Genomic DNA, 26,110 nt, shown 5'->3' with positions numbered 1-26,110 from the left:
GGGTGGGCCTGAGCCGTCCACTCCCTCCCTATGGGGCTCCGGGCAAGTCTGTCACCCTCCAGATGCCTCTGTGTCCTCATCTGTAACATGAAGGAGGTAACAGTACAGATGTTCTGAGGTGGTGGGAAGGAAAATATATGTGTAATTGGAATCTCTGAAGGAGTGGAGGTGGGAGCAGAGAAAAAATATTTGAAAAATTCATGGATGAAAATTTTCCAAGTCTGATAAGAACTGAACACTCACAGATGATCCAAGAAGGTCCATGAACCCCAAGAAATCTGAAGAAAACTCCACCAAGGCTCACTATGATCACTGTGTACCAAGCTCGCTATGATCAAATACCTCAGCCAGAGAGGAGTTTATTCTCTTTGAGGGAGGGGAAAACAAACAGGAGGAGTAAGAATATATGTGTGTTTGTAACTCTATGCCTCAAAGAACTCAGAGAAAACAGAAATAGCCGTAGTGGCTGCTGGGGATGGGTGGATGGGGGCTGGGACGAGGGTGGAAAGGGGACTCTTCACCATGTATCCTTTGATCTTATAAACATACTTATAGATTACATATTCCAAAAAATTACTTTAAAAAATCCCCAAACTAGAAACCTGTGTAAACAGTGGGAGTTCTCCATTTTCCTGTCTCTCCGCTCAGTACCATTCCCCAGAGGTTACCAGTGTGCAGAGGTCGCAGCGTGTATCCTGTTAGACTTCTGTGCACACACAAGCGTGGGTATCCACCTGCGTATGTTGTGGGTTGTCATTTGCTTCTTGACAAAAATGGCACTGTCCTTCACATACTGTTCTTCAGCTTGATTTTTTTTCTAAATCAGTCACAAGTATCAGTCCCCATAGCTCTGCCTCATACTTTTAAACAACCCTGCAGCGTTTACTGCGTGCGTTGCCCTTGATGTGAAAAACACACATCCTTTTAACACTTCACTTGCTAGCCGTTTGTGCATGCTCAGTCGTATCCGACTCTTTGCACACCTCTGGACTGTAGCCCGCCAGGCTCCTCTGTCCATGGGATTTCATAGTCAAGAATACTGGAGTGGGTTGCCATTTCCTTCTCCAGGGGATCTTCCCAACCCTGGGATTGAACCCACATCTCCTGCATTGGCAGGTGGATTCTTTACCACTGTGCCACTTGGGGATCCCGTTTCAGGTTCATGCACGTTCAAAATGAACAAACGTAATATTAATAGTTTTCTGCATGTCTTGTTGAAACTTTCCCCTAGCAGCAATCCTGGCACCCTGGACCTTGACAGTCTCACGTGTTTGCTGAGTGAAAAGGCCAAAGAGTTCCTTGTGGAGAACAGAGTGCAAACCTTTTACCAGCAGGAGTTGGAAACTGTGGAGTCCCTTTTGTCCCTTGCCAACCAGCCTGTGATTCACAGCGCCTGCTCTGGGCAAGTAAGTGCGGCATTCCCACGTGAGAAATCCAGGCCCCTGCCCCAGATCTGCAGCTGGAGAGTGTGGGTAGACGTGACTGTGGCATTAAGACTCACAGGGTGTACTCAGAGTGTAGAGGTTATGTTGATTCTGTTCTGGAAAGGTCACTGACCACTGAGAATTTGAAAGGAGAATGGACGTGCCCTTTTCCCCTCCTTAATCTCATGAAGCTTAATCTTTGGGTAGAAAAAAAAATAGTCTAAGGTTCATAGTACTTTGTATTCACTGAGATGGGCATTTAATTTCAGCAGGAGCCAAAGAAGGGGGAAGTAGATGAGAAGAACTGATTATTCTTGCAAAATTATTTTTTGAACAGCAAGATGATTCTTGAACTTCAAGGTTTTTAATGACTTGCTCTCTCTTCTCCATAATGAAGTTAACTTGTCCTGTCTTAGGAGTTTGAATAAAGAACAAGTTGTATTCAGTCTGGTTTATAAACAGAAATTTTAAGGAACACTCAAATAATTTTTTATTCGTCCTAGAAAGAGCTATCCCCATTTTTTCACCCATAGTGTTAGAGGTGAACTTAAGTTGTTTGGTCTTTCCTTATTGGCCTGGAATTAAAAATTATCTGAAACTTTGCTTTTAGGCTTTCCCTTTCAGCACAATTCCTCAGTTTTTTCGTTGTTGTAACACGACTTATATTTATTTATCCCACCGGGAATGATCTGTGCTTGAATGTCACCTTCTTGCCCTCCCTGACTGTCTCCTCTAATAGTCATCAGCTTTCTCACCGTGTTATCACCCTGTTTCCACATCTCTTGATAACACTGGTATTTATTTGTTTGGCTGCCTATTCCTCCACCAGAATTTAAGTTCTCTAAGAGCAGAGGCTTTGTCTGTCCCTTTCTTTGCTGTCTAGAACAGGGCCTGGAACAGAGCTGGCATAAAGTATGTTCTCCACAGTTATTTGTTGATAGAATGAATGGTTATAAAAATTCAGGTAGCCCAGGAATTAATCCCCTGGCAATCCAGTAGTTAGGGCTTGGAGCTTTTGCTGCCGAGTGCCCGGGTTCAGTCCCTAGTTGGGAAGCCAAGATCCCACAAGCCTTGCTGCATAGCCAAAAAGTAAAAGGAAACAAGCAACAAAAATAAATTCAATAAAATAGAAAATAAAAATTCAGATAGTCCCTGAAAGTATCTAGTTTTCCCATGCTCCCTCCTCCTCCCCTTTCTCTAGAGGCAAGTGCCACTACTAGTCTCGTGAATATCCTTCTGCAGATAATCTGCACATATAAACTAGAAGTAGTTGTATCCTTTCTTTTACACAAACGGTATCCTACTAAACACTATATCTACATAGCTTTTCATTGTGTCTTACAGGTCCTTTTCCAAGCCATGTGAACATATTTGCCACTTCATAATAATCTGTTACTATGTATACCATAATTTTCCTGGACTGTTCAGAGTTTTCTAGTCTTTTGTCATTAGCAGCAGGGCTGGCGTGATAACCCTTGTGAGATAACATGATTATTCTTCACCATTCCGATGGAGGGCTTCCCTGGTGGCTCAGTGGTAAAGAATCCACCTGCCAATGCAGGAGACATGGGTTCAGTCCCTGGGTCCGGAGGATCCCCTGGAGAAGGAGATGGCAGCCCACTCCAGTATTCTTGCCTGGGAAATCCCATGGACAGAGGAGCCTGGCAGGCTACAGTCCATGGAGTCACAAAAGAGTCAGACATGACTGGGAGGCTAAACAACAACAGCATTCTGGTGGAATAGATACCAAATCCCCATCCCCATCTTCTGAGTGCGACCACTGCTTCTCAGTTTCATTTGTGAACCTAATTATCTCTTCCTGGCACCAGGCCGTGTGCCCAGTGACCCGCAGTTTCATACACGGAGATGAGGGATACCGTTTCAGGATACACTGAGGTGGGGTGGGTCAGGACTGGCCGCTTTGTTCTGCACAGCCGTGGCTTCTGCACAGGGCTAGCTCCCCAGCTGTCCACTGACAGCACAAGTGACCTTCCTCCCACTTAATCATTTAGAGGAGGCTCAGTGCCAACTTGGCCTCCCAGGACTCCTGACCACTCTCTTGGCATGTTTAGAAGGAAACTTTGAAGCTTAGCAAAGACCACATTCTTCCTGTGAGCCAGCTCCTCTGTGAGAATTAAGTAGGGAGAACTGAGGACTAGAAAGCCCCTCCATTCAGAACATTCCAAAGGGGACTTTTGGCATGATTATCTTTTTGTAAATGTTCAGAGCAGAAATCTGTGCCTGCCCGGTGCTGTATGTTTAAAAAGCAGTGAATATAGTGCTATATCTGTTTTGTCTCTGGAAGCTATTTTTCCATCAATTATGAATTATTCTCTCACATGGCTCTGGTTGGGGAGGTCAGTGTCATTACACTGAATTCTGTTTAAGAACCTGGGAGACCTAAGACACTTCACAATGACGGTGAAACCCTAGATCCTTTGGCACTTTCTGTAGTCATACAACAACAACAACAAAAAATCATTGTGATCATGTTATACTTGAGAAGCTGGGAAGAGTAGGTTTGAATGTTTTCCTCCTTTCTTTTTTTTCCATGGTGGCCCATCTTAGCACATCCAGAAACATGGTAAGCAAACTTGCAAAACCATTGTTTCTTTGACAGCTGGATAAATGTTGAGTTTGTTTGGGAATGAAGACTATATATATACTTCAGAGATCCACCCAGTTCCTGACCCGCCAGGAGGAGAGGCCTGCGGAGGCTCAGCCCGTTCAGCCAGTCACTGTTTTTGTTTCTGAGCAGTTTCGGTTTCCTGAATGGGATGAGTCTGTCACTGCTCTTTAGAAAAAGACAAGAAAGACACACGTCTCAGGCCAGGGAAACCTACTAGCTACAAGGATCACTGGGGGTTTTATCCTCGGGACCAAGTCTTTACAACCATCAGGGAGTTACGTCCCAAGGTCAGCTGAGGCAAATGTTTTTGGAAAGGAAGCTTCACACATTGTTGATATTTACAGAGAGCCTTTTCTGCTGGGCCCCCCGGTTCACAGCCGAAACTGCTGTTACTCTCCCGTGCCTCACACCCTCCCTTCCTGCTGCTCTGTCTCACTGAACTCGGGGAGGAGAAACTGGGCTTCCTGTATGGTCTGGGGATAATCAACAGTCATTTTCAGTGACAGGAATAACCACGTAAAAGCGTTTCTAGTCCGTTTCCAATTTACTTCTATATTGGTAAGAGATGGAATAAACTCAACCCTTAGGATCTTTCTATTAAAGATGAATCACCTTAGAATTATGAAGATGAAGTAGTTGTATAGAGTTGTGGTGGGGGAGCCTGTGTTGGGTTGATCATTGCTTTTCCTAAGTAAGAGCACTCATGTATGAAATTAGAAATAGCTCTCCCCCAGCTCCCCCCTGAATAAAAAGGCATGTGGCCGAGGATGGCTGGATGAGGTGTTTATTCTAAACACACCCAGATAGCTTTTCTGCCTGTGGGAGTCATCAAGTATTTCTCAACCTTATTCTCCCTTGGGAGAATGGATACTTTCATTACCTGGAATGCTTGTCAACTCTCAGACCCAGGTTCTAATGCCCAGGTTCCCCAGGCCTGTTCTGTTGAGGGAAAAAACCTCCACTCTGAATATAATTGAGAAAGTTAGACTCTTCTCTTCAGCCCAGGAGAGCACGTTTGTGAAACGTTGCCAGGATCTGTTAAATTCAAACTACATTGTCTGAGAGGCCTCTCCTAGGAAGCAAAGGTTTCTTTCAGGATGGAATTGTCAATACTGGAGGCCATGTGGGGGTGCGTCTTCTCTACCTGTCACTTTGAGGGAACATCATAGAAAATCTGAGGTACACTTTCTGTTTTAGCATCTGTGGGTGCTGTCCAGACAGCCTCTATAATGTCCTCCCATTAGAGAGGCAGGACTTCGCCTTCGCTTTGCCATGTTTTTCTTTTTTTAGGCTCTCTGATCTTTTTAATATCTTTACAGATTTCTCTCACATTAAAAATGGATCTGGGGACTTCCCTGGTGGTCCAGTGGATGAGACTTTGCCTTCCAGTGTAGAGGGTGTAGGTTTGATCCCTGGTTGAGGAGCTAGGATCCCACATGCCTCATGGCCAAAAAACCAAAAATGTAACATTGTAACAAATTCAATAAAGACTTTTGTAAAAAATGGTCACACCTTAAAAAAAAAAATGGGTATGTACCTTGAAGGACAGTTATTACTCACCACTTCCTTTGTTTTAGGAAGGAACTGAAAATCCCTAATGGAATAGTTAGAAAGCTACTTCCTATCTCTACAGGGTATTTCTTTCCACTGATGGCGCATACATTTTCTTGGTCACCCACTGTGTGTCAGGGAGCAGGTGGCCAAGATGAAGCACAGAGTCCCCAATTCAAGAAGCACGCAATCTGATTAACCGTGGTGGGGCATGGTAGAAAATGTGGCTTCCTTGAAATAAGAAGTAGGGTGACCTGGCAACCTCTGTAGGCACACTTAGAGAAGGAAAGGAATACCGAAGTTGAAGAGAGAGCAACCTTACAGCAGCAGAGCATCCTGCCTCGTGTCTCTCTTGCTTCCCCTAGGGCCCTGTCTGCCTTCAGCCCATGGATCCTCCCCTTTGATAGGTCTCTGCACAGCTGTTTGCCTTCACTGTCCTCTGTTTAAAATAAGGAGTCTATTTAATACTCTCTATGTGTTGGAATCCCTATCCTATTTCAATGTGTATAAAATTCTTTGATGTCCTTAGGAAAAAGTTGTATTATTGTTGTTCAGTCACTAAGTTGTGTCCATCTCTGCGACCCCATGAACTGCAGCACACCAGGCTTCCCTGTCCTTAACTGTCTCCTGGAGTTTGTTCAGACTCCTGTCTATTGAGTCCATGATGCCATCCAGCTATCACACCCTCTGCCGTCCCCTTCTCCTCTTGCCCTCTATCTTTCCCAGAATCAGGGTCTTTTCCAGTGAGTCGGCTCTTTGCATCAGGTGGCCAAAGTATTGGAGCTTCAGCTTCCGCATCAGTCCTTCCAATGAATATTCAGGGTCGATTTCCCTTATATGTATATACATATATGTATATATGAAAATCTTTGATTTTTTAATACAGAACCAAAGATTCTATACATATTGGCTCACTTTTTATTAAAATTGTGGCTATATGTAAATTTGTTTATTTACAAATTTTAATATTGTAAATAAATTATTACAAAATTTAATATTGGCCATATTAAAATTGATAAAACAATTTTAATCAAAGAAGTGAGCCAATATGTATAGAATTTTTTGTTCTGTATAGAAAATTTAAAGATTTTCATCTTGATTTTTCCATTTCCTATCATTGAGTTAAATTAATTAAACATAAAACTGAAGGGTAGAACAGTTATCAAGTGTGATTCTGCCAGAGCACACTTCCCAGCCCTCCTTAAATACCATCCTGCTAGGCCCGTACATACCTGAATCTTTCTGACTATACCATAAAAAGCCTATTGGGTGAATTTATAGCCAGTTGGTCTAGGGAGTTGCCCTGAAGTGCTATAAGATGGGACTTACTTCTTTCCCTCTTTTTTTTTTCTTTTTTTCCTTCCTACAGATGGGTTTTAAGAATGACACCACTTCCAGAGCAATTCACAGTATATTTAGGAATGCTGTAAAGCTGCTGCAGGAAAAAGGACTCGTTTTCCAGAAAGATGGTGGTTTTGATAAGCTGTTCTATGTAAGAGACCTGCAACTTTACTTTTTTTTCCCTTAGCTTCCATTTGCAAATATAAGTATTACTTAGGAATACTTATTTGCTGTTTTTAAAAGTCAGTCATTAAGGAGGTACATAAAATAAGGAGTGGAAGCTGGCCTTTATCTTTCCTCTGGTATCATTTTTGGCAATACATTCTTCTGCCCACTTATAAATATATGCTCCTGTTATCAAAAATAAAATGTGATCATCCTCTAAATCAGGATTTCTCAACTTCAGTTGTTTGGGCCAGTTGACTCTTTGTTGTGGGGGGCTGTCCTTTGTATTGTAGGGTGTTTGGCAGTATCCTTCGTCTTGAGAGCAGTAGCAGCACGCCCAGTTGTGGCAACCTTAATGTCTGCAGATATTGCCAAGTATCCCTTGGGACAGTGGAGAACCACTGCTCTAAATAACACTCTGTAAGTTTTTGGATACCAGAAGAGCACATCACAGGCCTCTTTCCATATTAGTCCTTGTAAGTCCACCACTTCCTTTTTGACATCTGTATGGTATTCTATATTATGGGAACTTGCCATCAGTTGTTTAACCTCTTCTTTCTGATGGACTTTTATGTTGTTCCCATCTTGTTCTCAAGTACACTGCTACTGTGTCTGTTTTTTTGTGGACTTAAGTATTTCTGTGAGATTGACTCTTGAAAGAGGAATGTTTGGAGCAAAGGGCATGTACCTTTAAGGCCTGGGTCAATCCAATCTGCTTGACTCCTCCAAAGGTGGTAACAGTTACCATTCCCACCAGGGATACTAGCGCTTGCCTGCCTCAGTGAATGGAAGTCGCTCAGTCGTGTCCAACTCTTTGCAACTCCATGGACTGTAACCTGCCAGGCTCCTCTGTCCATGGGATTTTCCAGGCAAGAATACTGGAATGGGTTGCCATTTCCTTCAGACTTAGAGTTAAAATTCACCTCCCACTGCCTGACTTTAATACTGGAGAAACAAAGCTGACAGTGATATCCATGTCCACGTCAGTAGCATAGATGTGACTTCAGCAGCATGCAATTCTCCTGAAGACAGAGCAAAACCCTGAGGACACCCAGGAGCCTCACTCTCTACAGCGTGATTCCTGAGGGGAAGCCTTCCTTAACAGGACATTTTCTTAATGTTGATTTACTCTAGTGATTCCCCTGTTTTAGAAAGTTTTTAAAAATTAAGGTATGTTTTAAATACTATTTCCGTAACTTTTGAAAAGGGTATTCCGATCTGCATAAGGGTGGGCGGGCGGTTGGGGGGGCGGGGAAGTTGATTGCCTCTTGTGGGGCAGCTCACCCTAACAGCCCCCACCCCCACTGTCACATTCTCCCATGAGGCTATGCGTGGCCTCCTGGGTTGGTAGGAAGCAGCTCTTCCTGAGGAACAGCAGACGTGGGCAGCCATCCAGTGCTGAGGTGTGGCAGGGCTGGGGCACTTCCTCCTGTGAATCAGTCTGAGCTGGAGTGAGGTGATCCAGCTATAATAGCTATATTTTCCTCAGCAGAACCACCCCACTTCGCTGACTTCACTCCCTGCCCCCACCTCAACCCTGGCCCTAGGTTTCTGTTTTCCTGAGGGCATCGCCTCGGGGGCATCGTTATCCTCTGTCTAGTGCTTTCTAGCTTTCAGCAGCTCTCCCACATTGCCTTAATTTTCCCAGCAACCCCATGAGTCCACAGGTGGGTCCCTGTCAGTATCGCCACCTTTAATCTGGTCACTCCACCTCCCATGGGCCCAGGGTGCATTCCTGACATATGCGTTTGTCTACTTACTTGGTTTTTTTCTTCCATTCTTCCTTTTTTTCTCTCTCTCTTTCTTCCTCTTTTCCTTTCTTTATTCCTCTTTATTCCTTTCTCTCTTTTTTGTCATTAGATTTTCTACTGAACATGATGGTGAAGCCTATTTGGTGGCTGTTTCCCTGTTACCTGAGCTAGCTGAGAAAGGAACCCAGGTTATATTTGCCTTTGAGAACAGACAGTGTTTCCGTTTATAGGCTAGACTTACTCTCTTGCTAGCTTTTCCTAACAGTTTTATTTCTTTTGTTTTTCCCTACGGTTGGGTGAAGGAACCCGAAACCCAAGAAGAAACACAAGAGGAAAGAGTCCTGGGATTTGATCACTGTGCCTCCCTCAAAAATATAACAAATAAGAGAAATTTTATGAATGTGTTATAAATATTTAAGAAGAAAGTTGCTCCTCAAAAGCAAGGGATTCCAGATTTTCTTTCTATCCTGGCCCCAGTAAACCACCTCCCATGGGAATATGTCTGTGGGTCACACACAGAGCAGTAAGCTGCTTGGGGGTAGAACTGACGTGACAACAGGTCAGATTTCGAAAACCACACTCATTGATGGCAAATGGATGATGATTGTTATGAGCTCTTTCGGAGCTACCCTAAATACTAATATGGGAGGGTAGGTGACACAGTCTCTCTGTCACTTAACCTTTCTCTCCAAACTCTTCCTGTTCAGGTAACGAGAGAAAACAAAGAATTACACAGAAAGATCCACCGGATCATTCAAGAAGAATGCCAGAAACCAAATCGTAAGTGGTATAATATCCATGTATCCCAGTGTCTTGGAAAGGGAAATGTTCCCTCCTGGAGAGCACTGGACAGAGGGATAGGAAACCTAGGGTTTTTCCCAGTAACAGCTTAGAGGAATGACTGATTCAGACAACTGCCTTCTTGGAGGCTCAGGTTTCTCCTGGCTCAAGTGAGTGTTAGCCTCACACGGTTGTTCTGACCTGGGCCGCATCTAAGAGTCAACCTTGGAGCTTTATGAACATACCACTCTCAGGTCCCAGCCCCAGGGACTCTGATTCACTCGGGGCTGGGATGGGGGCTAGACAGTAAACTCCTCAGGTGATACAGCTAGGTAAGTCGTCAGGCTAGGAGGTTTTGATGACTTTCTGGTCTCGTAGTCTCTTGTGTGCGTGCGAAGTTGGTTCAGTCATGTCCAACTCTTTGCAACCCTATGGACTATAGCCTGCCAAACTCCTCTGTTCATGGGCTTCTCCAGGCAAGAATACTGGAGTGGGTTGCCATGCACTCCTCCAGGGGATCTTCCCGGCCCAGGGGTTGAACCCACATCTCTTAATGTCTCCTGCATCGGCATGTGGGTTCTTTACCACTAACACCACCAAATTTGTGTTATTGCTTGTTCCACTCTGACTTCTTGGCTCTAAACCCAAACCTGACATTTTCCTGTCTTCTACCACCAAGCCCTTCAGTGTTTGGAGGAGTGGTTCTAGACATTGCAGTTTATGAAGAGTATAATTCAGTCATCTAGAAGCCTGATAATTTGCAATAAAAATGGTTTAGAAAAGAGTTGGTTTTGGTGGAGTTAGGTCAACCCCTAGTGGTTGGAAACTCAAATTGTAGATAGTCTGACAACAGACATTGCCATTTTCACACGTTAGAAATAAAGCATTTGTCTTATCTTTAAATCCTGTGTAAACTGACCACTCTTAAAGGTGACTTTTCACAGTCTAGCTTTTGTAAACATACACTAAGAACAAATGTCGGCATATGTCAACAAATGACGCCAGAAGAAGAGTAGAAAGGCTGGTTAAGGAGCACTGGCAGGCCTCTTCCCCCTGCTTGCTTTCTTTCCAGAGAGGTCCACCTCCTGTCCTTAAAGCCCACATATGCCTGAGACCTGGATCTTTTCCAGGCTGAGTCAGTGGGTGGAGCAGGACCAGGTCTCCAGCCCTGGTGGTAATGGTATGCAGCCCTGTTTAGCCTTTGAGGACCCATGAGGTCACCTCCCAGAGTGGTGTGATAACAGCTCTTAAAATAAACTGAAAGCAATCTATTATTTGATGCAGGGTTTCTTAACTGTTGTTCACTTCATTCAGAACAAGAAGGAAAAGTGTCCTTTAGTTGCATTGAGGGGAAACTGCCTGTCCACAACTGAAGAGCTTTTTAGAGCAATGAAATGCGCGATTCCTCCACCAAGAGGGGATGAGAGGGGAAGCTGCTTCCCAGGTGACATTCCTGCACTCATGCTAGTCCCAAGCCATCTGGCCACATTCTTATTTTGATGTGTATTAGGAACAGGGTGGATAAAGGATTAGTAATCTTAGGGCCTGGTGAAGCAAATGAAAGCAATTCACACTACCTTTCTTAGGAGAATCAAATAGCCTGGGTGACCTGAGGGTCTATAAAGTGGCAGGTTTTATATCCACTTCTAATCTACAGGCCAGGTCCTGCTTTGGTGAGTGTGTCTGTTAAGGCTCTGTTAGTCTGTCTATAAAAGGGAGCCTCTAAAAATGATAAGCCAGTTCCCTGAAACTAGTGAATTCCCAGAGATGAATTCTGGAGCATGGATAACAGGATGCCAACAAAAATATCATGTAGGGACTTAGAGTCTGTTGCAGCCACTCCTTTTCATAAGAAATACCTATGACATTTAAAAGTTATTCAGAATATTGTATGCATAAGATAAAAAGTAGAAAAGTACAAAAACACACACAGAAAAGCCAGACTTCCTCCCAGCACCAAGCCGCAGGCTGTGTTTCCCTTTCCGAGGTAGTAGATGTCATTGGTTCCTGGTGTATCCTAGAGATGTCATATGTACTTATAAAACACATTTGTATAGTTTATCCTTCCTAAAATGCCTAAATAAAGCTTAGCATATAATACTCAGTGTTCTATACATTGTATTTTAAATCTAGAAGTTGTTCTAGAGGTCGTTCAGCAACAGTATGTGTATAAGTACCTGTCTTTCTAATAGCTGTCTTTATATTTCACTATATGTATTGATAGATATTTGACCATTTATTTAATCATGGCTGTGAGAACTGGCTCATAAGGCTGAATGCCAAGGAATTGATGCTTTTGAACTGTGGTGTTGGAGAAGACTCTTGAGAATCCGTTGGACTGCAGGAGTTCAAACCAGTCAATCCTATAGGAAATCAGTCCTGAATATTCATTAGAAGGACTGATGCTAAAACTGAAGCTCCAATATTTTGGCTTCCTGAAGTGAAGAGCCAACTCATTAGAAAAGGCCTTGATACTAGGAAATATTGAAGGTAGGAGGAGAAAGGGATGATAGAGGAGGAGATAGTTGGATGGCATCACTGATTCAATGGACATGAGTTTGAGTAAGCTCCAGGAGATGGTGAAGGACAGGGAAGCCTGGCGTACTGCAGTCTGTGGGGTCACAAAGACATGACTAAGCAACTGAATTACAACAAATGAACCTTTAGTTCATTCCTAACCTTTCAAACAAAACACAGAATTGAGTTTTCCTTGACAGGATGATTGGTTCAGTTCAGTTTAGTCACTCAATTATGTCCGACTCTTTGCGACCCCATGAATCGCAGCACGCCAGGCCTCCCTGTCCATCACCAACTCCTGGAGTTTACTCAAACTCATGTCCATCGAGTCGGTGATGCCATCCAGCCATCTCATCCTCTGTTGTCCCCTTCTCCTCCTGCCCCCAATTCCTCCCAGCATCAGGGTATTTTCCAATGAGTCAGCTCTTCGCATGAGGTGGCCAAAGTATTGGAGTTTCAGCTTCAACATTGGTCCTTCCAATGAACACCCAGGACTGGTCTCCTTTAGGATAGACTGGTTGGATCTCCTTGCAGTCCAAGGGACTCTTAAGAATATTCTCCAACACCACAGTTCAAAAGCATCAATGATTGGTAGGAGAACTTAAAATCTTTATAGTCACTTAGGAGGTCGCAATGAGTCAGACATGACTGAGTGACTGAGCTGAACTGATGAGTATTTTAGCAAAGGATAAACCTACAGTAATGACAGGATCATAAACATGGGCCAGTTTTAAGTCCCTAAAGCACTGGTACTAGGCTTGTCTAAAGATGGGCCGTGTGGCATTGTTGTAAAGAGCGAGCTGTTAGAGCTACCTTACCTGGGTTTGAATCCCGGTTCTGCCACTTTGAAGCAATGTGGCCTTGGGTTAGTCTGTGGCTCAGTTTCTTTATATGCAAAACAGATAATAATGGTACCTACATTGTGGATTGTTAGAAGGATTAAATAAACTGGTGTTTTATAAAACTCTCAGGAAGCTGGAAGAGTGAGAATCACCAAAAACCCTTCCCTCCGCTTAGACAGCAGTCCCATCTGTCTACTATAGCTATTTTGGAACTCTGCTGCTGCTGCTGCTAAGTCACTTCAGTCGTGTCCGACTCTGTGCGACCCCATAGACAGAAGCCCACCAGGCTCCCCCATCTCTGGGATTCTCCAGGCAAGAACACTGGAGTGGGTTGCCATTTCCTTCTCCAATGTGTGAAAGTGAAAAGTGAAAGTGAAGTCGCTCAGTCGTGTCCGACCCTTAGCGACCCCATAGACTGCAGCCTACCAGGCTCCTCCATCCATGGGATTTTCTAGGCAAGAGTACTGGAGTGGCTTGCCATTGCCTACTCCGATTTTGGAATTCTAGAGTATCTATAAAGGCTGGCAACTTCCAGAGAAAGGTTTGGACAGTAATTGGGGTTGCTTCCAGTCAAGATTCAAATCTCCAGAGGGATGGGGTGGGGAGGGAGGTGGGAGGATGGGTTCAAGATGGGGAACACATGTATACCCAGGGCAGATTCATGTCAGTGTATGGCAAAACCAATACAATAATGTAAAGTAATTAGCCTCCAATTAAAATAAATAAATTAATTTTAAAAAAAAGATTCAAATCTTAGTAGCAGCTGCCCATCCCATACCTCCAACTGCATAGCAGGCAGCTGTGCATGTGTTTCTGGATCTAGGGTGGGCAGAAAGGGCCCAGCCCTCCATGTGTCAGGGGTCTGTGCTCTGGTCACTCGTTACTGCTTCTGATCACAGAGCTGTGGACAGAGAGCTGGGTGGTCACTGTTGCACCTCCTCCCGTTGCTGTGCCTGCCTCACCCAACAGCTGAGGTGACTTCAAGGGATTGTAAAAAGACTGGCACCCTTTTTTTAAAAACCCTTCTTTTTTTTTTTGCCCCTTTTGGAGCCAGAAAAGAAAGACTTAAGACATTCAAAATCAACTGCATATATGGGGAAAATTAGAAAGTGACCTCACATAACCAGGAAAAGGCACAGACTCAGAAATAGGCCTGAGAAGACCTTAGGTTTCCATCTCAGGCTATTCTTGGCTCAGAGACGGCCTACAACAACCAAAAAAAAAATTTTACGGCCTACAACAACCAAAAAAAAAATTAGAAACAATAACAAAAAAACAGCTACCACCAGGAAAGGGGAGGAATCTAATCTCCAGAATCACCACATTATTAGATTCAAGTGTCCAGTTTTCAACTAAAAGCAAAAGATATACAGAGACAGGAAACTATGACCCATTCAAAGGAAGGGGGAAAAAAGCAACAGAAACTATCCCTGAAAAAGACCTGATGGCTTATCTATTACACAGAGGCTTTAAAACAGCTGTCTTAAAGATGCTCATGAAAATGATGGGTGAATAAAATGAAAAATATTGATTAAGGGAAAAACTAAAAAGAAATTCTGACAAGGACAGGAACTGAAATGCAACATTTACTAGTGTTTCAAAGGCAGATTTGAACCGGAAGAAGAATCAACAGGGCTCTGAAGAAAAATGAACAGAACCTAAGGGACCCGTGGGACATCATCAAATGGACCAACGTATGTGTTGCAGGAGTCTCAGAAGAAGAGAGCAGGGGCAGTTATGCTAATATCAAACAAAATAGCCTTTAAATCAAAATGTTTCAGGAAACAAGGATATTATATATTAATAAAAGGCTCGATAAGAAGACATAGCAATTTTAAATGTTATGTCTAGTGACAGACCATGGGAATATTATATGAAGCAAAAACTGACAGAATTGAAAGGAGAAATAAATAGTTCTACGATAATAGTTGGAGATTTCAGTACTCCACTCTCAATAGTGGATAGAAAAACTGGACAGAAGATAAGGAAATAGAGACTTAAATAAGACAATAGGTCAGCCAGATCTAACCTATGCACACAGAAGACTACCTGACAGCAGCATACATGTTCTTCTCACGTATACAGGGGACCTTTTCCAGGATAGAGCATGGTAGACCATCAATAATTCTCAATAGATTTTAAAAGATAGATACCATACAAATTATCTTCTCTGTGACCAGTATCTTTTGAAGTTAGAAGACAATAACAGAAGTAAAGCTGAAAAATTTACAAATTTGTGAGAAATAACACACTCTTAACCAATTGACCAAAGAAGAAATCACATGGAAAATTAGAAAATACTTAGAGATGAATGATGGAGAAGGCAATGGCAACCCACTGCAGTACTCTTGCCTGGAAAATCCCATGGACGGGGGAGACTGGTAGGCTGCAGTCCATGGGGTCGCAGAGTCGGACATGACTGAGCGACTTCACTTTCACTTTTCACTTTCATGCGTTGGAGAAGGAAATGGCAACCCACTCCAGTGTTCTTGCTTGGAGAATCCCAGGGATGGGGGAGCCTGTGGGCTGCTGTCTGTGGGGTCGCACAGAGCTGGACATGACTGAAATGACTTAGCAGCAGCAGCAGAGATGAATGAAAACTAAAACACAACATACCAAAACTTATGGGACACAGCAAAAGCTGGGTATAAAGGGGAACTTTATAGCTGAGAACACTTACATAGGTTTACAATTTAAGGAACTAAAAAAAGAAGAACAAAGTAGCTCAAAGCTAATGGAAGAACATAATAAAAATTAGAGCACAAATAAATGAAATAGAGAATAGAAAAACAATAGGGAAAATCAAGGAAACCAAAAATTGCTTCTTTGAAAAGATCATCCAAATTGCTAAACATTTAGCTGGGTGGACTAAAGAAAAAGAGAAAAAATTCAGAGTACTAAAATCAGAAATGAAAATAAGGACATCAATACTGATTCTAGAGAAATAAAAAGGATTATAAAAAAGTACTGTAAGCAATTGTATGCCAACAAATTGTATAGCCAGATGAAATGGACAAATTCCTAGATGAAATGGTTAGAGCCTACCAACACTAAACTATGAAGACATGGAAAATCTGAATAGATCTACAGTAAGGAGATTGAATCAATAATAAATAATCTCCCAACAAAGAAAAGTTTGGACCTAATGGTTTCACTGATGAATTGTAAACATTTAAAGAACTAATGCCAGTCCTTTTCCACCTGTGACTGGAAGACCCCTCTATGAACAGCCTTGCTAGACCCCCCTCAGATGGCAGAATGGCCTTTGTGAAGAAGTCCTTTAAGACCTCTGGGGCCCTCAGCACTGCTGAACATACATGCCTATAAATCACCTTGAGCCCTGAGCCTGAGCACCCAGGTCTTATAAAAACTAAGATTACAAGCTGAGCAGTGCTGGAATTCCCAGTGTTCCCTCTCTGCTGTGTGCAAACCCATTTTTGCTTGGTGTCCTTCTCTACCCACCATCATCAACTCTTCCTCTTGGGAAAAGTTGAAGCTTCTTTAGAGCACGGACTAGGTTTTGTGCATCTTCTTAAGTTATGAATATAACGATAAGTAAATTCTCCAAAGATGAAGCACCCACCGTGAGTCTCCTTTCATCAGCACAACCAGAGGTGAAACAGGTGCTTTTCCTCCCATTTTATGCATGAGGATGCGGGATGAGAAACATGGACCGCTTTGCCCCAGTCATAGAGGCAGCACTTGAATTCAGGTCCTTTGGACTCCAGAGTCTGCTTTCCATCTGCCCTCTGTACCTGTTCCTGCTTGCTTAGTGCTGCATATGTATTAATAGTAGGTGTTCAGGAAATTTTGATCGAACAAGTGTTGAAGAAACAGTCTGAATATGAGGAGACCAGTGGAGTTTCCCAACAGTAACTCCGGTTGGTAGGAATAATGAGTTGAGTAGCCACTAGAGGTCAGTCTTTGTTAGCCCACTACCTGTGATCGGCCCTGACCCTTATAGCTGGGAAGGACCTCAGAGGTGCCCCCACCTCCAGTCCCACTCCCTATTGGTCAGAAGACCAGGCTTGAAGATGCAGTGACTTGCCCAAAGCCACTGTTTTGCCCATCACCACAACCCCTCCAGGACTTTCCTGGAGCCTAAAGCATTCTGTCATCTGAAAACAATGTTCAGTGACTGTGCAGAGCATTCACTAGTGGGCCAAGTGCTGGGCATATGTCAGTGAGAGACCTGACTGTGCCGAAAACTGGGGAGGGTTGGTTTCCAGGAATGCGGTTTGACTTTGACTCAATGTTACAAATACGTTTTATGTCATGACCCAGTAAATTATATCATTTTATTATAAATTTTACTTCAACTATATATATACATATATAATTGAATATAAATTAGTATTTAGCCGACATAAAATGCAATACATTCTGTAATCTCATATTCTGGTCTGCCTCAGTTCGTTTGGCAAGAAAAGAGTGCTAATCACAACCCACTAAATTTATTTCATGATCCTCTAGTGGTCATAACTTCAGTATTGATGCTTTTGAACTGTGGTGCTGGAGAAGACTCTTGAGAGTCCCTTGGACTGCAAGGAGATCCAACCAGTCCATTCTAAAGAAGATCAGTCCTGGGTGTTCATTGGAAGGACTGATGCTAAAGCTGAAACTCCAGTCCTTTGGCCACCTCATGCGAAGAGTTGACTCACTGGAAAAGACTCTGATGCTGGGAGGGATTGGGGGTGGGAGGAGACAGGGACGACAGAGAATGAGATGGCTGGATGGCATCACCGACTCGATGGACATGAGTTTGAGTGAACTCCGGGAGTTGGTGATGGACAGGGAGGCCTGGCGTGCTGTGATTCATGGGGTCGCAAAGAGTCAGACACGACTGAGCGACTGAACTGAACTGAACTGAACTGAACTGATGAATACCACTATTGCAAAATGATTGATTTCTGCTAGGAAAGCAGTCACTCACCCTGAACTTTTACAAATGGTCCCATTTGTTCTGGTAGAGGGTGAGAAGTTCCTTGAACATAGCCACCACAGATAGACTGTTTGGAAGCCTAGGCAGAGAGCAGTGAGAAGAGGCCAAAGGTCACCATTGCAGTCCCATGGTCCAGGATTTACAGAAGGAATAAGGAGACTGCTGCAGGCTGGCTCTGCGGTCCACCTCAGGAGGGCTCCCACCTGGGAAGCTAGGGGGTTAGCACTGAATAGGTGCACCTGTACATGTGACTTCATGAGAGAAAAAGATGATCAAGCACTAAAACCCTATGGGGTTATGAGTATAAAATTACTGATTGGGAATCCTGGAAGGCTGAAGGCCTGTGTCCCCGAGCAGTGGTCCCTGGCACACACCTGAGAACAGGTGATTTAGTTTGTTGTCATCAGTAAATGGCAACCCACTCCAGTGTTCTTGCCTGGAGAATCCCAAGGACGGGGGAGCCTGGTGGACTGCCGTCTGTGGGGTCGCACAGAGTCGGACACGACTGAAGTGACTTAGCAGCAGCAGCAGCAGTAAGGTTGGCCAGTGCATCTCCTGCTTTAATGTGCACAAGAATCATCAGGGCGGGTGGGGAGGTCTTATGCAGCTGCAGGTTCTGATTCAGGAAATATAGAGAAGGACTTCCATGTAGAGAAGAGGACGGGGGAGAGAGGAGGGTCTGACGGGTGTGTCCAAACTTTGCTAACTCCCTTTTTCCCACAGACGTGGAGAAGGGCTGCCACTTCCTGCACATCCTGGCCTGTGCCCGCCTGAGCCTCAGCCCAGGCTTGAGTGAACCCGTACTGCAGCAGGTGCTGCAACTGCTGGAGGACCAGAGTGACATCGTCAGTACCACGGAGAAATACTACACGGCATTCTGAGCAGAGGCCGGCAGGCAGCTCAGGTGGAGAGGGGAGGAGGGAAACCAGCTGGCATTCACTCCCAAGCTCTGGTTTTAACATCATGCCCAGACTTATAGGTCTGGCGGCAATTATCTCATAATAAACTATGAAATCTGGTGATTTGAAGAACGGGAATTTGGCATAAATTCTGGAGGCTGCCTTCTACCTGCCGTCAATTCAGTCACTCAGTTGTGTCCAACTCTCTGTGACCCCATGGACTACCGCATGCCAGGCTCCCTGTCCATCCAACTCCCAGAGCTTGCTCAAACTCCTGTCCATCGAGTCAGTAATGCCATCCAACCATTTCATCCTCTGTTGTGCCCTTCTTCTCCTGCCTTCAATCTTTCCCAGCATCAGGATGAATCAGCTCTTCACATCAACCTGCTGTATCCTGGGATAAAATGACTTAGCCACAACATGCAAGAAAACCCTCCTCATTGGACTCTGGGCTGGACTGAGCATCACTCACAGAGCAGAAGAGGAAGAAACTGCTGGTGGCTGGCCTGGTTGGAGGTTCTGCCGTGGGAAGGGGCCTTCCATGGCAAAGGCCCCTGGACTGCGGGAACAGAAGAGTGTACAGATCACCAGCTCAGACGCTTTTGAAAGCTTCAGACTATCAGGTACTTTTTTGGCATCTCTTGGTGGTTAAGACCCTGGTGTAGGGGACTAGGTCTCCCTGGATGAGTGTTGCTGACCTATAATTTCTGTGGGTCAAACCCCAGCAGTGGGTCCAGTCTTGGGTTGAATTGTTTATAGTGATGGGAATAAAATGGGATCTAAGGCATGGCTGTGTATTTGCCGTTTTCCTTTTTTCCCTTCTGAATCACAGGGCATTTCAGTACATGTCCCTGTGCTTGAGGACACTGACTAAATACAGCACATCGTCTCTTAATACCCTGAAGTTATCCGAGGCTGCTGGCCAATTACCTGGCTGGCAGTGATAGATGTTATTTTCAAGGTTACTATCGAATATGCAGGACATCCTAACACCTTCCAAACACTCGGTATGTGCCCAGACAGGTGATGGGGTCATGCTTTTGCTGGGAAAGACAGCTAAAGGGAAGAAATCTGGCGTATGGCATAGGCTTGTTCTAACAGCTCGATGACAAATCCAGCCAGCAAAAAGCAAGTGCAGGGAAAGATTTGGAGTTAATTACAGTCATTTCACAAAAGCACATCTGCCTTTGGCTGCATCCTTAGAATTTGACGTAATAAGCTTTTAGCAGCTCTACTGGAAAGCCTGCAGGCCTGGTCTGTTCTGCTCTGTGTGGAAACAGAGTGGTTTTACACTCAGAAGTCACCTGTGGCTCCATGTGTGAGTCCCGACAGATGACTTCCTGTCTTGGACTTTTCTGACTTGACCCAAACCTCTGCCCGGTTTCTAGCAATTATTACCCAGATAGGTGCCCTGTATTCAGAAGGGTTACCTGTAGAACAGGGTTTACCTGGAATGAAACCCCAGTGGTTCCTCCTTGAGGTCAGCAGCTGTTCCATACTGAACAGATCTCAGATTACTGGAGCTGACAGGAAGGGGTCTTGAGTCGGCACATAAAAAGGACACATCCTTGCACACAACCACCCCGCTTCTAGAGGGGCTATAACCCAGGGAGGTGATCACATAGGATGGAGAGAATGAATGTCCAGGGTGCCGACTGCTGTGTAAAACTGGGGTAAATATTCCTCTATAGGGAAAAATTAGTTATGGTACATGTACACAGTGAAATACTATGCAGCCATTAAGTTAATGGAGTAGACAAGTACTGTTTCCATGGAGCAGTATCCCAGGAGATTGACTGGGAAGAAAATTGAGTTCCCAATCTATTTATATAATACCACTGACCTGCAGCCCCCTGTGTGTGTGGTATGTATCTAAACAGAGAGTGTTTCTGCATTTCCATCAATATAAATGTGGCAAGTATACGCATACATACAGTTGACCACTCCACTCCTAGGGTTCAGTCCCAGACCTCTTTTCTGTTTAGCTTGCTCCCACGGGAATCTCAGCCAGTCCCAAAGCTCAGACCATCTGTATGTTGACAAACCCCAGTTTACATCCAGTTCTCACCTCTTGGAACTCCTGACCCTCCAGTCAGCCTCCTGCTGACAGCATCATTTAGGTCCAACAGGCATCACAAACTTGAGATACCCAAAGCCAGGCCCCTACCCACCGCTGACCCCAAACGCTCCTTCAGAAGTTTTCCCTGGTTCAGGAAGAGGCAGCTCCATTTTCCCAGTTGCTCAGGCCAAGCCCTTTGACTCCTCTCCTTCTCTCATATCCCATGTCCAACTTGCCCATAATGGCATCTCACTCCTCTACCACCACCCCTGGAATATGGTGGGGCTCCTACTGTCCTCTCTGCTCCCTGGCCCTTCTTCAGTTCACTGTTAGCACAGCAGCCCCACTCCACAGTGCTTTTCTCATCACATAGAACACGCTCGGTATGTTTCTTCCTTACTCTGCTTATATTCTCCCCAACAGAAGGAATGCTCCATGAAAGCAAGACTTTTTCTCTGTTTCATTTCCTGCTGTGTCTCAGCACCTAGAACAGGGCCCAGCACGTCTTCCAAGTGATACCACGACTGTGTCTGTGGCTCCTCTCCACCTGCTAATAGCTTCCTCTCTTTCCTGGGGACTTTGTCCAATGTCTTGGAAGGCTGTTCAGGCTGGAAGTACTGAGAATTAACACCTATCAGCTTCAGCCAATGGGACCTGGGGTATGAATACTTCTGTTCCCTCACCCTTCCAATGAAACATCTCTGAGGCTTATGTTCTACAGCACTTCCCAGAGTTTCTCTGTGGGATTAGGCTCCGTCCACCCACAGCAGCTAACTTGATAATCACCCTCAGTTGGCTACCTTACCCTGTCTGTCTTTGCCCCTCTCCAATACTGTTTGCTGCAGCTCCCAAATGAACTGCTTCCTTTTTGATTCTTGTCTCAGGGTCAGATTCTGAACAAGCACAACACAAATGCTCACAAGTTTATTTGAAAAATCCTAATGAATAATTATGCGCATCAGATTGTTAGAAATGCTCCCCAAAGTGACACACTTGTTACCTCTGAACGGTGAGATGTCAGATGCTTTTTAACTACATATCTATACTTAAGTAGTATTACAATTAGTAAATGTCATTATACACTTCCCCAGTTGTCTCATAAACATCTTTTTAATTAAAAAAAAAAATTTTGGGGCACAGCAAACAACATGCAGGATCTTAATTCCCCAACCAGGGATCAAACCCGTGCCCCCTGCATTGGAAGAGCAGACCATTGGACCACCAGGAGAGTCCCAAGTGTCATTATACAGAAATAACAAAGCTGTCTCTCACTCCCCACCCCACAGTCACATAACCTAAATCATGAGTGAACCAAGAATGCAATGAGACTCTTCCCTCCATAGTAAGATGAGGGAAGCTCCTAGAAAACTCTCTGGGGCTACAGTTGGGTCACTGCTCATGAACCGAAGAGCAACCGAGGGGACCCCCTGACAAGGAGGGAAACTGAGCAGACATCCTCCTGTTCTTTCCATGTGCACGTTTCAGGAGCCGTGAACACTGCTTGTAGTTAACGTAAGTGAGAAGACACATAGTGCTCTGTCTGGTCAAGGGTTTGTTTGAAGACTCATGATTATCCCCATCTGGTAAGCTCCCAGTGCTTTTCGTCCCTGTAAGACACTTCTTTCTAATTATTTCCCCCTCTGATAGTGTGCCAGGACACTGGCCGGGAAAAAGCCAAGCAGAAAGAAGTCTGTTCAGTGATGAGGAACCCAAAACTTGGTGCCAAGGATTAAAACCAAGCAAACTTGTAATTTTCCGCTGGAGAAAACATCCACACTTTTTTATTAGTGCCATCTCTTCTTTACAAGTGGCCTCTAGAGCAACTGCTGGAAAAAAGCATCTCATTGTTTCCTTACTAGATTTACATGAAGCATACAGGCAGACTTGGGAAGACGGTGATGAGGCTTGCTGGAGAAGCTGGCAGCAGGCGCTGGGAAAGAAGTAGACCAACCTGAAGGGAAATCATGTCCGTGGACGAAGAACCTTGCAATAGAGTTTTTATTTGCATAATAAGTCTATTACTGGTAGAGGCTCTAAATGTGATCCCAAACTCCCACATAAGTGAGTTTTTACTTAATCCAGAAATTTTTTTTTAATGGCCTATTTTTATTGAACTTTTATTAGGTAAACCCAAACAGGTCAGTCCCATGTTTTTCATGTTCATAGGAATTCTAAATCAAATCCCAAATTCCTGAAGAGACTCCAGCCTCTCCCTGTATGTCAAATTTAAATGATAAATTTCACTTTGTAACATCAAAAGAGGAATTTTGAAGACCACGAAATAGCCCTGGTTTTTTGTTGTTTTTTTTTAACAGAGACAGTAAAGTGGTGTCTCGTTAACTCACACTGATGTGGTGAAGTCTTTGTGTAAGTTAGTGAAAACCTTGGGCGTGAAATAGTGCCATCTTGTGACTTTTGGTCTGATGCTGGGAAGGATTGGGGGCAGGAGGAGAAGGGGACAACGGAGAATGAGATGGCTGGATAGCATCACCGACTCGATGGAGGTGGGTTTGAGTGAACTCCGGGGGTTGGTGATGGACAGGGAGGCCTGGTGTGCTGTGATTCATGGGGTCGCGGAGAGTCGGACACGACTGAGCGACTGAACTGAACTGAATGAATCATATTATATATGAATTACTATGAAGGAACAGGTTTGCTGCTCTTAGGAAAGCTGTTCTAATGAATGATTACTTAAATTATGTATCAGTTGTTATTATTCAGTATCACTTAATTTTTATGTATTTTGTATCATTTTTATGTATTCAGTTCAGTCACTCAGTCGTGAAAAACCATAGCCTTGACTAGACGGACCTTTGTTGGCAAAGTAATGTCTCTGCTTTTTAATATGCTATCTAGGTTGGAATAAGCGTCTTTTAATTTCATGGCTGCAATCAGCATCTGCAGTGATTTTGGAGCCCAAAAAAATAAAGTCTGACACTGTTTCCACTGTGTCCCCATCTATTTGCCATGAAGTGATGGGACCAGATGCCATGATCTTAGTTTCCTGAATGTTGAGCTTTAAGCCAACTTTTTCACTCTCCTCTTTGACTTTCATCAAGAGGCTTTTTAGTTCCTCTTCGCTTTCTGCCATAAGGGTGGTGTCATCTGCATATCTGAGGTTATTGATATTTCTCCCGGCAGTCTTGATTCCAGCTTGTGCTTCTTCCAGCCCAGCGTTCCTCATGATGTACTCTGCATATAAGTTAAATAAGCAGGGTGACAGTATACAGCCTTGATGTACTCCTTTTCCTATTTGGAACCAGTCTGTTGTTCCATGTCCAGTTCTAACTGTTGCTTCCTGACCTGCATACAGGTTTCTCAAGAGGCAGGTCAGGTGGTCTGGTATTCCCATCTCTTTCAGAATTTTCCAGTTTATTGTGATCCACACAGTCAAAGGCTTTGGCATAGTCAATGAAGCAGAAATAGATGTTTTTCTGGAACTCTTGCTTTTCCATGATCCAGCGGATGTTGGCAATTTGATCTCTGGTTCCTCTGCCTTTTCTAAAACCAGCTTGAACATCTAGAATTTCACAGTTCATGTATTGCTGAAGCCTGGCTTGGAGAATTTTGAGCATGACTTTACTAGTGTGTGGATTCCCTGGTGGCTCAGATGGTAAAGCATCTGCCTACGATGTGGGAGACCTGGGTTCAATCCCTGGGTTGGGAAGATCCCCTGGAGAAGGAAATGGCTACCTACTCCAGCATTCTGGCCTGGAAAATCCCATGGACGGAGGAGCCTGGTGGGCTACAGTTCATGGGGTCACAAAGAGTCGGACACGACTGAACAACTTCACTTTCACTTACTAGTATGTGAGATGAGTGCGATTGTGGGGTAGTTTGAGCATTCTTTGGCATTGCCTTTCTTTGGGATTGGAATGAAAACAGACTTTTTCCAGTCCTGAGGCCACTGCTGAGTTTTCCAAATTTGCTGGTATGTTGAGTACATTACTTTCACAGCATCATCTTTCAGGATTTGAAATAGCTCCACTGGAATTCCATCACTTCCACTAGCTTTGTTCGTAGTGATGCTTTCTAAGGCCCACTCAACTTTACAGTCCATGATGTCTGGCTCTAGGTGAGTGATCACACCATCGTGATTATCTGGGTTGTGAAGATTTTTTTTGTACAGTTCTTCTGTGTATTCCTGCCACCTCTTCTTAATATCCTCTGCTTCTGTTAGGTCCATACCATTTCTGTCCTTTATCGAGCCCATCTTTGCATGAAATGTTCCCTTGGTATCTCTAATTTTCTTGAAGAGATCCCTAGTCTTTCCTATTCTGTTGTTTTCCTCTATTTCTTTGCATTGATCGCTGAGGAAGGCTTTCTTATCTCTCCTTGCTATTCTTTGGAACTCTGCATTCAGATACTTATATCTTTCCTTTTCTCCTTTGCTTTTCGCTTCTCTTCTTTTCACAGCTATTTGTAAGGCCTCCTCAGACAGCCATTTGGCTTTTTTGCATTTCTTTTCCATGGGGATGGTCTTGGTCCCTGTCTCCTGTACAGTGTTATGAACCTCCGTCCATAGTTCATCAGGCACTCTATCAGATCTAGTCCCTTAAATCTATTTCTCACTTCCACTGTTTAATCATAAGGGATTTGATTTAGGTCATACCTGAATGGTTTAGTGGTTTTCCCTACTTTCTTCAATTTAAGTCTGAATTGCAATAAGGAGTTCATGATCTGAGCTACAGTCAGCTCCCGGTCTTGTTTTTGCTAAGTGTATATGTATTATATATCATTTAATATCAATAGGTGATTTTATAGCACTTGAATTTAAGAGATTTGAAAACATACTTCCATACAAAAAATTGTACACAAGTGTTCTCAGCACTATTATTCCTAATAACCGGAAAGTGGAAACCACCAAAAGACCAACTACTAATAAGTGGATAAATAGATGTGATACATTCATACAATGGAATATTAATCAACCATAAAAAGGAATAGACTACTGATGCGTATTACAGTATAGATGAACCTTGAAAACATTGTGCTAAGTGAAAGATGTCACATACAATAGGCCACATGTTGTATGATTCCGTTTATAGGAAATGTCCAAAATAGCCAGATCCATGAAGACAAAAAATGGATTAGTCGGGGCAGGAGAAGAGTTGGTGGCACGGGGATTCTTTTGGGGGTGACAAGTTTTCTGGAATTAAGTAGTGATGGTGTTTACACAACTCTGAATGTACTCAGTGAACTGTGAGTTA

The 26,110-nt window shown here is 43.9% G+C and overlaps 1 protein-coding gene across 13 annotated transcripts in view; it reads left to right on the top strand.

Annotated features, from left to right (window-relative positions):
- The window catches only part of STN1 (STN1 subunit of CST complex), a 42,386-nt gene extending 18,546 nt beyond the window's left edge, over positions 1–23,840 (top strand). For 3 of the 13 annotated variants that reach the window (XM_055424722.2, XM_055424723.2, XM_088842301.1), the window contains 4 exons: positions 1,232–1,406; positions 6,974–7,096; positions 9,569–9,641; positions 18,666–19,644. In XM_055424722.2, the coding sequence (XP_055280697.2) occupies positions 1,232–1,406; positions 6,974–7,096; positions 9,569–9,641; positions 18,666–18,823 (529 nt within the window). In that variant the 3' untranslated portion in view covers positions 18,824–19,644. The other 10 variants (XR_016038782.1, XR_008685750.2, XR_008685751.2 and 7 more) reach the window with 10 other exon arrangements.
- The last annotated feature ends 2,270 nt before the right edge of the window (positions 23,841–26,110 follow it).

Source organism: Moschus berezovskii, chromosome 12, assembly GCF_049115385.1.
Source record: "Moschus berezovskii isolate FMDL1 chromosome 12, NW_MosBer_1.0, whole genome shotgun sequence".
Taxonomy (NCBI): Eukaryota; Metazoa; Chordata; class Mammalia; order Artiodactyla; family Moschidae; genus Moschus; species Moschus berezovskii.
The sequence above is the reverse complement of the archived record's forward strand: the minus strand, read 5'-3'. Positions and strand labels throughout refer to the sequence as shown.